This window comes from Neopsephotus bourkii, unplaced genomic scaffold (genome assembly GCF_033783945.1).
Source record: "Neopsephotus bourkii isolate Nb327-2 ecotype Australia unplaced genomic scaffold, CSIRO-AGI_Nbou_v1 NB_1090, whole genome shotgun sequence".
NCBI classification, from domain to species: domain Eukaryota; kingdom Metazoa; phylum Chordata; class Aves; order Psittaciformes; family Psittacidae; genus Neopsephotus; species Neopsephotus bourkii.
In genome coordinates, this window is record NW_026901578.1 from 233080 (window position 1) to 247019 (window position 13940).

General features: G+C 50.8%; 1 protein-coding gene across 2 annotated transcripts; it reads right to left on the reverse strand.

Moving 5' to 3' along the window:
* Positions 1–10673, reverse strand: CCR7 (C-C motif chemokine receptor 7). 2 transcript variants are annotated; one of them, XR_009726801.1, is made up of 3 exons: positions 10331–10673; positions 5099–5148; positions 1–248 (listed from the first exon to the last, which is right to left on the reverse strand). XR_009726801.1 is itself a non-coding variant. In XM_061362177.1 (3 exons), exons 1-3 carry the CDS (start codon positions 10338–10340, stop codon positions 2369–2371), a joined length of 1125 nt encoding a protein of 374 aa, XP_061218161.1. In that variant the 5' UTR covers positions 10341–10670; the 3' UTR covers positions 2033–2368. The 2 variants fall into 2 exon arrangements, 1 of the variants encoding a protein (XP_061218161.1); XM_061362177.1 differs by lacking the exon at positions 1–248 and adding an exon at positions 2033–3433 and having other exon boundaries at positions 10331–10670.
* Positions 10674–13940: the final 3267 nt, after the last annotated feature.

Below are 13940 nucleotides of genomic sequence, written 5' to 3' on the forward strand. Positions count from 1 at the left end.
TGTTTAAAACATGGTATAATTTATTGTCCCAAACCAGCAAAATACAGTCAGTTTTCAGACTTCAGCAGGGAGCCTCGATCAGGACCTTGGGCCACTGTTGATGTGATTCACCCCAGGAAGTGGCAAGGTTGTTTTGTCTGTTCAATTGTCTGGCTGATAAAAACCTGAAGGCTTCTCAGTCTGTAGAAGGGGAATGGCTTTTATCAGTCAGGGGACAAGGGCAGTTGCGTGTTCTGCAGTTCTCCTTGCTGGAAGAAGTTAGGTGGAAGTATTTTGTGTGAGAAGGTACGGTTAAAGCAGTGTATTTTCAGGGTACATTCATTTTACACATTTATCTTTCTCTGTATAAAGCAGCTTTACATATATGCATACACATGGAGAATACACTGTTAATGATGAAGAAAACTAACCTGAGCCTGTGTTAAGGGTATCCCTTGCTCTGGCAGGGTTCTCCTTAGCCCAGTGCCTTGCCTGAGTGAGGATTATAGGAACAAACCCAGAACAAATGACTCGTCAGTGTCAGCTGTAAGCCCCGTTTCAGAGGTCAGAGAAGCAGCACTTGTGCATGTGTTACACGGACATCCTAACAGCAAATGCATTGAACAGCTGGATGGGGCACAGGCAGGTGATGAGGAGCAGAAAGTGCTTTCTTCCCAATTCCCAGCTCTTGGCAACATCCCGTACCCCAGAGCCAAATGGTTTATGAAGAGGAATTGATTTAATTGTGATGGCAGCCAGCTGTATAACTGGCAGCCTTGTCTGAAACCCAGCTACGTGAATTCTTCCCTTGGAAGGTTGGTTGTAATTCTCCTGTCTCTAAAGGAATGTTTGTCAAGCTATGATCCAGAGCGTCCCCTGCAGCGTTCCTAATGGATCTACCTGTGCTATTGAAAGAGGTATAAATGTCTTCTTCGTGTGCTTTGCTCCGTGTGTCCATGGGAACATCCCTCATGTTTTGCACAGAGCTGCCCAGCTGCTGTTCTGCAGGGTGAGGCTCTGCACCCACGCCAGCAGTTCCCAGGGTATTCGTCTGTCCTTAGGAATCTTGGCCCGTGTAGTAAAAGCACCAGCTGGCATTACATTCTGGGCTGCTCTTCCAGGGCTTACTTTCCATGACACTAATCTGGTGTTCAGCTGCCACTTCCCTTTCAAGTCCTGACCCTGGCAGCAGTCTTGAACACGTCACTGTCCTTTGCATTGAAATCACACCAGTGAATGTGAATGGCATCTTTCTTAGCACGGACTGTGTGAACGCAAAACACGTTTTCAATAGCTTATAAGTGAAATACGTATCTGACTTCAAACTGCTGCTAAAGTCCCTCTAGAAGGAAACATTGGTTGGGAAGGGAGAAGAAAACCCACATTCCTGCTTATCTCTGGAGGTCAGCAAGCAACAGCACACAAGGCCCGCCATGGCTGATAAAGCCAGGTACAAGCAAGCTTCAGATGCTGGTAGACTGGAGGGGTTGGACCATGGGCACAACTACATCCAGAATTTGAATGTTTTGCCTTAAGAACTGCCTGGATTTGCCCTGGGCTTGAGTCTTTAAAATCCTGAGGATCCTGGCACCTGGTTATTTGGAGTTATCAGCCTTGTGCCCTTTCAGAAGTGAAAGGAGACTTTATTTCTAGAGTGAAGCAGCATTTCTGAAGAATTCAAGTCAATGTTGGGATGGAATCACTTGTTCTCCTTAGGATGCACCTTCTTTATAGGTGAAACACCAGATACAGGTGGAAGTGGAGTGGAATTTGTACTTTCCTTGAGAAACATATGAGTTTCCACAATAATATATGAAGTTATTGAAATGATATCTATCATATGTATGGGTTTAGTATTAGTTATGGACATTTCTCACTTTTCATGGGGGAAGGCAGAGTGAAGACTGCTTACAAGCCTGGAGCCTGAGGCTGCTGGTGCTGTTCTGGCTTGAAGGCTGGATCAGTTCCACAGGTACCATTTCTGTAGGTATGGAAGAGCCATAGGCAGTCCTGTTAAAAGCAACGTTCAGAGCAAGGCTGATGCTCTTGGGAGTCTTGTCTGTTTCTCTTGGTATTTGTTGCTTTTTAGGGAGAACGCTCTGAACATTTCTCATTTTGACTAGGAAAGACTGAAATAAAGGTGAAATGATGGGATAAGTTCTAGACTCACCAGGCTCCCTCTCCCCTGCTTTGCTGTTAGTCCCAGCTTTACCAGAGTCTCTCCATCCATGGGAGTATTGGCTAGCAGTGTTTGCTGCCTGAAACAGGCAGAGCCTCCTGGGTTTGCCTCTCTCCTACAGTAGTGGCAGGTCTTGCTCTGCCAATAGCTCAGAACAGAGGACGTGCACAGGACTACTGCAGCTCGGTCAAAGCCTGCCTGGAGCTCGGCTCATGGGGAGAAGGTGGTGGTTGTCTCTGTCTCCATGGCATAGGAGAACCTCTTGCTCTCGCGGCAGGTTGAGAACTGCCAGAGGCGCTCCTGGCTCAGGCAGCCCAATTCCTTCAGGAGCTTGAAGAGGTCGTTGCGGAACTTGACGCCAATGAAGGCATAGAGGAAAGGATTGAGGCAGCATCGGAAGCAGGCCAGGGTGTAGGTCACGTCATCTGCCACATCGAGCTGCTTGCTCTCCTCACACGAGCTGGTGTGGTTGAAGGCTGAGATGGTCTTGGCCAGCATGACACCGTTGTAGGGCAGCTGGAAGATAACAAAGACAATGACCACGGCAATGATGACTTTGATGGCTTTGTTCTTCTCAAAGTTGCGGGCCTGCAGTAATGTCTTGATGATGATGAGGTAGCAGGCAGACATGACCAGCAAGGGAAATAAGAAGCCAAAAACCATTTGGGACACTTTGATGCCAGCGTTGAAGGTCTGCAAGTCGTGAGCGATGATGGAACAACGGGGATTGTTGTCCACGTTTCTTACACCACTGTGAACCAGCTCGGGGATTGAGAGGATGAAGGCCAGGAGCCAAATGAGGACGCATGTAACCTTGCTAATGAATATCATCCGGGGCCGAAAGCGGTGGGCTGAGGCAGCCTGGACAATGGCAAAGTACCTGTCGATGCTGATGGAGAGGAGGAGCAGCATCCCACTGAAGAAACTCATTCTGCAGATGCAATACACAGCTTTGCAGGCAAACTTCCCAAAAAGCCAGTGCTTGGCCACAGTTGTGGCCCAAAAGGGGAGGGTCAGCAGGAAGAGGATGTCTGCCAGAGCCAGGTTCAGCAAGTAGATGTCTGTCATGGTTTTGAGCCTCTTGAAGTAGATGTAGGTGAGCACCACCAGCCCGTTCCCCAGCAGGCCTGTGAAGCAGATGAGGGCGTACATGGCCGGGAGGAAGGCAGCGCGGAAGTTACGGACATCATCCTTCTCACACAGGACCTCGAAGTCGTTGTAGTCGATGGTGGTGTTGGAGTCATAGTAATCGGTGACGTTGTTCCCAGCACAGACCTAGAACAGGGGAGAAAGGAAGAGTATTGGGACAGGTACCGTGCCCCTTGTGGGGTCGGGAGGGGAGCCTGGTGCTGACCCGTGAGCAGGCAGGATTACCCAGCCATGGCCCGCAGAGGAGTTCCCAAGCATTGGCTCATGCCAACATCATGAAGAGCTGGCAAGGTCTCATGGCCAAAACCACTTCCCATCAGTACATGGGGTTTAGGGGTTCTTTTTAGGTTCAAAGTGGGAATTCCACCCGCATTGTTTAGTGCTCAGCCACAGTACCACTGCAGACTGCAGGCTGCTTTCCAGAGTGGTTCAGGACCCACGTACAGCTCTTTGTACGCAGTCAGCTCTCAAAGTGTGAATGATAACATGTCCTTCAGCGTTCTCCTTCTCTCAGCAGGGACGTTTCCTCTTGGCTGCCTCCTCGTGGCATTTTCTAACCTGAGCATTCCCTCCCTTCTCCCATCTGCAATATTCCTGCTGCTCACTCCTCACTTGTGGCAGTGCTAGAAGAAGGCTGCGGTGGTGGTGGTGACGCCCAACAGCAGCAACCTGGCATGGTGAGGTCCCGTTCCCACAGTGAGGGGTGAGCCCGGGGGTGCCTGGAGCTCCATGGGAGAATGAAGCTGGAGCCTCCCCGGGCTCTTTTCTCCACTAAATGAATAGAGGTGTTGATGGGACTGGGAGGAAACTCGGAGTGAAGCAGGAAACTGTTACGGTGCTGGCACAGGCACGTTGCTGGAGTCTCATTCAGGCTCCTGCCCCTGATTTAAGTTCTGATTATTCTTGTTTTATCTTCCTACACTGCCTTAAGACACAGGGCAGAGTGAGCCTGTGGTCTCTGTGCCCTGTTTTTTTGAGCCTTATTAGTCTCCAGTACCTTGTCTCCATCGCACAGAGATGAAAGGTTTCCCCTGGATACCTCTGCCTGTTATCGCCAAGTATCTTTTTGTGCTCTCCATCTCAGGCAGGTTTGGCTTTCACCACATCCTGCCTGCTAGCTGGAGGCATGCCACCAGAAGTGAAAGGGAAAAGAGAGAGGCTGCAAAGCCCTCCCTGCTCTGTGGAGCCTCTTGGAGAGCCTGAGCTGGGGGCCGTGGTGTGGCTGAGGCTGCTCCTGCGGTTGTGAGAGCGCTGTGGTTCAGGAGCAGGTCATGGCACAGCTCCGTGCTCTGGGTTCTCCTTCCCCTTCACATTGACTCTGAGTGGGAACGGGCAGAGGAAGATACTGAACTCCTCCTCCTCCTTGAGCACATCAGCTCTTCAACACTGAATGCAGTCACTGGAGACTGAGGTCTTCAATGCTTTGACCAGGTGTTGCAAAGAGCATCGAGCTGGCTCTTCACAAGCACCCAGCATAGGATGCTCTTGTCTTTCCTGAAAATGCTCATTTTGGTGCTAAAAGGGACTTAGTTCTAACAGTCCCGGCCATCTTAAATGGCAGTGCATGGCACTGCTTCTGTTCTCCCTTTGTTTGCATTCCTCTTGTTTGTTTTCTGTCCAGCTTCTGCTCTGCTGCCTCACCACCCACCTCCTGCTGGGCTGGACCCGTGCTGTGAGCAGCCGTGGCCCCACACATCTCTCAGGGCTGTGGGTGGTTGCTTTTTGCCTGTCAGAGCTTTCAAGAGCTCTCCCTCCCCACAACAAAAACACCACCGGCTTTCAACAGCTTACCTGAAAAAACAGGGGCAGGCTGAGAGCAAGAGTGACCTTTACCGGCTTGCCTGTAGGAGAAGGAGACACTGTTAGGGTGAGTAGCTGAGTGGGGCTTCTCACATGATGCTCACTTTGAGAAGGCAGCAGTGGCAAACCTGACCCTGCAAAACTCCCCATGGCTGGTTAGCTAATGGTGAAGATGCTCGCATGAGAACCCAGGGTCACATAACAAGGTACTGTGAGAGCACAGATGAAGTCTCAGGAGTGTGGTCCTTCCAGTTTCACCTGTAAAGGCTGGTAGCTCAGGAGAGTGAACCCCTGCACCTTTACTGTGTGGATGCTTTCTCCCTGCAGCCTGCTGCTGTGCCTGTTCCGAGCTCAGGGTGCAGCCTGCTCAACCCATGTGAAAGCAGAAAGCTGGGAGTGCAATACATCTGTCCCAGCTGCTCCCTGGCAGTGCTGCACAACAGGAAAGCTCTGCTCCCATCACCGAAGCTGCCCAAAATTTATTGCTTGTGTCTAAATGTCAGAGTTGGCTTCTGCTGCCTTTGGCTGGGGAGATGGAGGATGCTGAGAGCTGGGAGGAAGAGCTGAGCTCAGAGCCAGATGTGATAATGGTGAGAGCAATCTCAGACAAACAGTTCTTCCTGCTGTGGTTAGCAGAGGCATAGAGGCCACTGTGAAAACTTTCTCTTCGCTCTATTTAAAGCATGTGCCAGCATCCACCTCAGGCAGTTGTGACTGAAATGATCTGACAGCCATGAGAAAGCCTCGGCCTCTGCTCTGGCAGGAGCAGGAGATGTGCTCTTCCTTGAGGGAGAGTTGCCATTGGCTGCTCTGAGCATTGTGCTGCTCATTGTAGGGTGTTGTCTGGAGGCACTGGTGAGTTCCCTGCATCACGGTCACTCTCTTCCCTGCTCCTTCATGATTCCATGATTATCTGGTCCAGGATCCCTGAGCATGGCTGGGGCAGAGGCAGGAGCTGCCTTTGGTTTTCAGCTGCCCATTTCTTCTAGAGAGCATGGCTTTTCCATACAGTTCTGTTTCTGCATTGCTCCCTTACACCCTCCCCTGCTCTGCCTGGCTCATGGTCAGCTATGGTGCTGGACCAGGGGGATGAACTTCCACTGCTTCAGGTGACTGCAGCTGGATCCCCACTTTAAGTTGCACGCAGTAGCATCGTTACTAACAGTTACTTTGGTAGCTGTGAATGGAGATACTTGTTTTGAGGGGTGATGTGTGGGTGAGAGAGCCTCAGCCCCGTGTCAAACACTCGCACCTCCCATCCCCAGAGCCCCTTTGTGAGCTTCCCCTTGTGTCTCTCAGAATTCTGTGCCACTTTTCCCCCTTATTTTGACCTTTCATTCTCATGCAGCTGGGTGCTCAGTTGGGTTCCTCCATCCCTCACCTTCTCTGAGTCCTCCTGAGGGAATCCAAGTGTATCAGTGCATTGGTGGTGTCTTTTACAGTCAGGAATGGAGTATGCCAAGGAGTTGGGGGGAAGCTTGGATAAGTGTTCTTGTCTCTATTCTCTGTATGTGTCCAGTGGCTTTCACCCTGAGCAGTTGCAGGCTGCAGGAAGAGGTTTGGTGAGCATCTGCTGTAGCCATCTCTCCCTTCAAGCTGATCTAACTTCTGCATATTACACACAGGAAATACACTGAAAGGCCAGATGACTTGAACCTGCTGGGTGAATTTGAGCAAGCCTGGACTGTAACTGCCCTTCCTGCTTGGGATACAGGCACGGGGTCCTTGACCTCTGCCTAAAGAACCGGTTATTTGAGCCTTTGGTCTAATGTTCCACCCTCTTAAACCCCTGATTTCCAGGGGCCTCCTGGAGCTGGTGCTTGTGTCTGCCTGGGGATGGGCAATAACTGCATCTGCTGGCCCAGGGGCTGAGGCCTCAGAGTTAAGTCACCTCCTAGCTGCTGTATAAAAGGAGGCAGAGGAGAAGAGCCACTGACAGCCCAGAGAGGACAGGCACCAACCTCAGCCCCGCTCCATCAGTGCCTTGCTCTTGGCATCCCTTGGGTCGCATCCTTCTGTTATCCCATGGAAGGGACCCGGTGCTGCTGGGTACCGGGCTGGTGCCCCCAGCACAGCCCCAGCCCTTCTTTAATGTGAGCAGCCATGAGTGCACAGCCCTGGGGACCTGCTTTGCTTTTCTTGTCTTCTCTTTCCTAGCACGCTGTGAAGCGTCAAACTGAGGAGGATGCTGCAGTGACTCAAGTATAGACCCTGGAGCAGTTCAGCTGACTCATTCCTTTGAAGAGCATCACACTCTTTTCTCTCTCAGTTGCTGTTTCAAGTGCCTTAAATGTCAAATGACTTTTCAATAGTAAGAAGCTGATCCTGTTTCATCCCCTCTTGCTGTACCCCCACCTCAGCTTACACACTTGCCAAGGCAGAACCAGGATGGCAACGCAGCCTCATGGTCTTCCCACATGAATTCTTTAAGCGAGTGCCTGTGTCTCCATTTGGGCAGGCAGGACACAACTCTTAGGGGTCTGGGACAGGGAACAGAAGCAAAGGAGTGGCAGGGAAGAAATGAGGCATGCTCTGGTGTTTAGTAGGTAGTTCTGGGTATCTTTCTTTTTCCTTCTCCTCCCCACTCCCCTCTGGCAGTTTTCTGCTGTGGGTATTTTCCTAAAGTTCTGTTCCTCAAAATACCAAGAAGTAAAACCCCCTCAAAAGTCCCCACAAACAGTTGCACTGAAACCTCATTTATAGAAAGAGCAAAAACCCATTGCAGCAAATGAGTCAGATGCATTACAAGGCCCTATTATCGGGTGCTGCAGTTCTCAAAAGGATGCTCCTGTGCTGCAGGACCTGGAAAATGGAGGACAGGAGAATTGCTCCATGCAGATGAAAGAGGGAAGGGGTCTGCTCTCTGCCACTGATGCAGGGCGGGGGGAGAGGAGGCAGCAACCCATCCGCTTTAGACTCTTCCTCCATAGAGTAAGCACAAGGACTGGGATTCACCCCTCTGAACTCAAGCCCTTGACATCTGGTTGAGGCTCTCTCGACAGCAAAGGGAAAGAACCGGGTGGTTTTGGTGTTTTAAAGTCATGGTTCAGCTGCTAAGGGGTGGGCATCAGGGTGCAGGTTCATTCCCTGCTGTGGCAGAGGGGTCAGCGAGTTCAGACAGGAGCATCCCATCCAGCTGATCTGAATCTCCCTCAGCATCAGCAGCAAATCTGAAGCTAAAAGCAGCTGTAGGAGCTGTGGATCCTCTCCAGGCGTGCCCGGGGACATCAGAAGTATTTGGTAGCAGAAAGTCTATGCCGAGGAGGGAAGAGGAGCAGAAACAGTGGTGTAGGATGGTTAAATCAGAGTGGAATCCTGCAGGACAAAGCCCTGGCTCAGCTCTGACCCAAGCCCATCAGGCAGTGCAGGAGCAGAGCCGCTCCTCTCTGCCTGTGCTAGGGAATGCACGGGATGAACAGCAGGAGTCGGGAATGCTTTAGGGAGCATTGGCACAGCCAAAGAAGCCTCCTCTGCCTAAACCCTCGTGGTGAAAGAATCCTCTGCTGTTGGCCAGAACTGTAGAGCAAAGGTTTCAGTCTCAAGCACCTTGGCACATGTGTAGGTGGTGAGGAACGCACTGTTTATCTCTTGAACCATGGTTTCAGGTGCCTTCTCACCATCAGAGTAGTGGGGTTTGGGGTGAAGAACTGCGTATTTCTGAGAACAGTTAATCATAGCCGGGTGCTGTAATGACTCCCTGCAGTTAACAGCTCAGTGCCCCTTCTCCCCCCTTTGCCCCTCTGCTCCTTAGAGCTGGCACAGGAAAGAGAGCATCATTTCAGGAGTGCACAGACGCAATGGAATGGAGCCGTGCTTTTATCATGTGTCCATACATGTGTTACAGCAGAAAACGAGTTACCTGCCACCTCCCTTTTAGGATCCAAAGACAAGATAAGCAAGTTAAAAAGCTTCATTCTTAAGTGAGCCCATTGTGTTTCCTGCATAACTGTTAACAAGAAGCAATCCTGCTGTGCAGCTTCCAAAAGAGCTATTCTGGAATATTCCCCTGAAGTGTAGTAGTAGGGCAGAAAAAGCAGGAAACTTGTGCTACTTTTCTTGTCAGGTTCTCACTGATTCTGTCTTTTCCCTGCCACAGTTCACCCGTGGGGTTGGGATGCTCAGGGAACCCTCCTGCATCCCAGCTGATTCCAAGCTCTGATTTAAAACTGTCCCAGAGAAAAGGCAGTGACACCTCCCATTGCACCTCTGGAACAGAGCTTTACTGGGCTGAACTCCCACGCCTCTCACCCATCCTTACTGCAGCTCTGACTGTGCTGGCTGGCATGGAGAGGCAGTGATTGTATTCTAAACCCTCTTTGGTTAGTCTGGTTATAAACCAGCTTACCCACTTGAGTTACTGCATTGTCCCTCTTGCCTGCACTCCCTGGCAACTGGGAGTAGTGTTTGCAAATGTCTGAGCAATAAAAACCCCAAAGCCCATAGGAAAAGGAGTAAATCAGAGCCTAAGAGGCAAGAAGAGCCTGCATCTTACCTGCCCCATCTTGGACCCACAGTGCCACCCCTTCCTATGGCCACCTACCTATGCGAGGTAGGCTGAGGAGCAGCAACAGATGGCAAAAGTAAGGGTGAAGCTTCCAGCAGGAGCCCCTGCACTGAGGGAGGTCATGGTCCAAAGAGGAGAGGAGCGCACTTGCTCTCCCCTGGTGCTTTGGGGCAGGGTGGTGCAGAGGGATAGACCCCTGTGAGTGCCCTGACTCGGGAGCAAGCACAAACCCCAGCTCTCTATAGCAGAGTTCTGCTGCTGTGCTGGAGGTGTTCATTAATAGAAACCCTTTGCAAGAGACTGGACCCACTCAGCCAGCAATAACTCACACAGGCTCGCTCCTAATTCCGTGATTCATTCACTGAATTAAACCCCTGCCAAGCAGGGAGCAGTCCTATTCTTAATTTGTTGGTAAGAACGCAGAAGGAAAGGTACAAATTGTGTGAGAAGAGCTCATTTGCTTCAGGACAAAACAGCCCCTGAAAACTGCCTCCGAGCCTATTTTTGTGTGTGTGTGTTTCTGAAGTGATTTGAGGTTTTTTGAGCTTGTCAAAGGGAACTGTGCCTTTTTTTTACAGTGCTGCATATGAGGAAGATGAAAGTCATTTGTATTGTTAAATGCTCTGTTAAAAGTGCTCCATCCCTGTGACACAGGACATGAATTCGGGCATGGTTAATAAAGCCAAAGACAAGCCAGAGGCTGCAGAACAGGTACTCACCACCCTCCATGGTCTGGTTTCAGAGATGCAGGCACAAGGTTAGGAAGAGCATCGCATGTTCCAGCGCAGCCTCCCTGCACCGCAGCTCCTGCCAGAGACCCTCTTTGGGAAACTCTCTTTTATACTTCCTGCACCCCTGCAAGCTCACGGCACGCCCCGGTGGCACTGACACTCACTGGACCCTCCTCCTCCTCCCCATGCTTTCAGCAGCACGGGAGAGCCGTGCTGGGTGCCACGCTGCCGTCATGTGCTTGGGGTTCAGGTACTTCCTCAGTGCCTGCACCGCAGCACACGCGTTGCACTGACACCCATCAGATGGAGCGGGACCTGCTTTTGCACTGACACATGAGAAACAGGCATTGAAGGGACAAAGGGAAGTCTCCTCCCTTGTCATCTCTCCTCTCCGTCCGCATGGCAGACCCTGAGAAGGGCACGAGAGAAGGTGTTCAACTACCACACCTCTGCGTGCGGGAGTGCCAGTGGCCACATCCTTCACCGCTCTCCTGCCTGCTTGCAGCATCCTCTGCAAAGCAAGTGGCTGCAGGCAGGCATCACCTTGTGAGTGGTACCTTTCCTACATGCTAAACGCTATGGCCGGTGAATTCAGTAGTCCATGGCTCTTGAGGAAAGGAAACACTTTCCTGTTGGGAAAAGCCAGTTTGTTCTCCCCTAGCATAGTTTAGTGCTGGAAGATCTGAAGATTTGCTGTTGTTAGAAATAACAACATTACAGTGGAATGTTTCTATTTGAATTACTTTAAGATACCATAATGGCTAACCACAGCCCAAACAGGAGATTCAAGTACGGAAGAGTCTGATCCTAAACCTACTGATCGCCTTGCCTTGAACACCAACTGCTTCAGCATGAAGCCAAATGTTTCCCTCCCTAGCTCTCTCAAGCCCAAATTAAATATACCTGAAGTGGAGGATCCTGTGTAAACCCACCCGTCACTTAAAAACCTCCTCAGTGCTCCCCTCTCAGTAGCACCATCAGTGCTGTGGGTCTGATCCCATTCTGGGGTGCTTCACGGGCAGGATGCTGGCGCTTGGAGGTTTATCAGGGTTTTTATCTGGTGCCACAGGAGGTGCCCCTCATGCTCCCAGTGCACATCACTGCCTTCTCTTACTGTGTGAGAAGCACTCGCTTCTCTCTTATCTCCACGGGCACATGCAGTTCACATCTCTGAGTCTATTTATTGCTCTGTTTGCTCTTTGTTCATCGATTATCCAGGCAGGTACTGCCTGAGAGAGCTTTATCTTGTAACCGCTTCCCCCAGGCGGGACTGGAGATGAAAGGCTTCTCTCAGGTACAGGCAGAATACTTGGAAACGGTGGGTGTAAAGCTCTGAAAGGAAGCCTTGGTGCTGGCTGTGTAGGCACTGGCACCCAGTACTCACTGCTACAGGGGGGAAGCAGTGTCTGGGTGAATCCATCCACAGTGAGACAGGGAGAGAAAGCAGCCAAGCAGCTGGTTGCACTCTGTTTGTGCTCAGACTCCCAAGCTTTAACTTCAGCGTTTCAGGATGTGCCAAGTTCTGTGCTGTCGGAGCCAATCCAAGCAAATTGTTTGCCCTAAAAAAAGAACGGGAATATTTTAAAATAAACCATTTACTCTGTCTTTATGACACTGAATCTTCTTGTGCCGTCATGTCTGACACCTAGGGAGCTCTCCAAGCAGTTGTTAAAGCTTTGCTTAATTTGATCGTGTGTATTTGCAGCCTACTTCATGCCTTAGTGATCCTGTCTCTTGTGCATCCCGTGAGTAACTGGCAGTGCCAGGCCTGAGCTGTGCCTAGGAAAGCCACACTGGGCTGGTTCCTCACCAGAACACAATTGTTACCCTAAAGTTTAATTAACTATGTATATATAGTTAGAAGCATACATATATATAATATATATATATATAAATATAAAAGCCAAGTGACCAGGTATTTTCAGCCTTATATTAGAAACTCTGCTCACCTCCACTGCAGGAAGGGTGGGAACCAGCAGTGAGAATCTGCTGCCCAGGTCACAGCACTTGGACCTGGATGGCAGTTGTTCGTCAATGTGATTTCTCAAAAGCAAATACAGTTCCCAATAAATTCCCAAGGAAGTTAGCTCAGAAAGAAGGAATTCAGTTCAGGTCGGTTCCACTTCATCTGAAACACTGAATTTGCTGAACTGAATCGAAACAAGTAATGTGGAATTGAGCTGACGTGAAAGTGTAGCTCATTCAGCAATGAAATATCTCATGGGAATCTGTGTGATGTACCTCTGTGTGTAAGACTGGACTGCCTGCAGCCTGTCCCCCAGCTAAGGCACTCGGACAAGCCAAGATGGAAAGGATCCCAGTGCTGAGGAGACGGTGCCTGGCCAGCCCGGGCTCTGTGATCGTAGAAAGCAGAACTGCTGAGGCTGTGCTGTACTGAGAAGAGCACGGCACGGGATGGTTTTGCATCCTGAGCTCAAACCCTGCCTGTATTTTCCACTGGTTTTCTGTAAGTGAATCGAGATGAAACCAGCCCCAAAAGGCACTTGCCCAGCAGTGGTGGGTCCAGGTGGGTGCAGCTGCTCTCACCCGGGTCAGCACACTGGTTTTGCATACAAGTAAAAGCATCCCAGTTCAAACCCATGTATCGCAGGTCCCTTGCAAGCTGCTGACCTGTCCTCTTGCCTTGCACCCTGCCACAGGACAAGATGCCATGGAGCTCCGAAGGAAGCACCAGCTCCATCCCCCTGCTCTCTGCTCCTTCACTGACCTAAAGCACCAGGAAGGGTTTCTCCCCTTCACTAGAGGAAGCCAGAGTCACCCAGACAGAAGCATTGGTGAGTCAAGGGTGAACCTTATTCAACTGCCTGCTTCCCAGCAACATCCCTCCTCTTACGTCAAGGAGGGACACTGATGTCTTCTCTGCTCTTAGTTTTGCCCAGCAGTGACAAAACAAGACCTTGGGATCTCCCATGTCCAGCTTTGCCTCCTGCCCAAACATCCCCCTCAGCTCCCCATCTACTGAGCTGGCATTTGGGAGGCACACAGGGAAAGTTTGTGTGCTGATGTCAGGAGGTTTGCTTGGGGAAGGAGCTTCAACCCAATCGTCCTTCAGGCAAAGAAAATAGCAGAAGTTAGAACTAGGAGTACATTCCTGACATTAAGAGCAGCCCGAGCTGGGAATCCTCACCAAGAGGAGCTCTTAGAGTGGTTGTAGGGGGATGCCCTGAAAAACATCTCATGATTGTGATCTCCCCATGAGGTTAATAAAAGATCCTTATCCTCCCAGCAGAGGAAGCAATCAGTGCAGCAGGCAGGCTCCTATCAGCGATGTGCAGTTGCCCATGATGCCGGTTATGCAGCCGCAGGAGGGCAGGGCACACGCTGGGTGCCACTGGGAAGTCAGCTTCCCCCTGCCTGCGTCACGCCACGGGTGATGGCCTTTCTCCCCAGTCTATTTTTGGAGAATAAAAGCAGAAAAAGGGCAGTTTTAGCAGACTGGTGCCTGCTGTGCACTGGGGCAGCTTCCCAGCAGTGCTGCAGCTGAGCTGCGAGGAGGGAAACGTGCTCAGAGATGGAGGCTGGCAGAGGCACGGCCCCTCCGCTGGCCACCACTGGCCCCGAACCCCCTGTGCTGGTG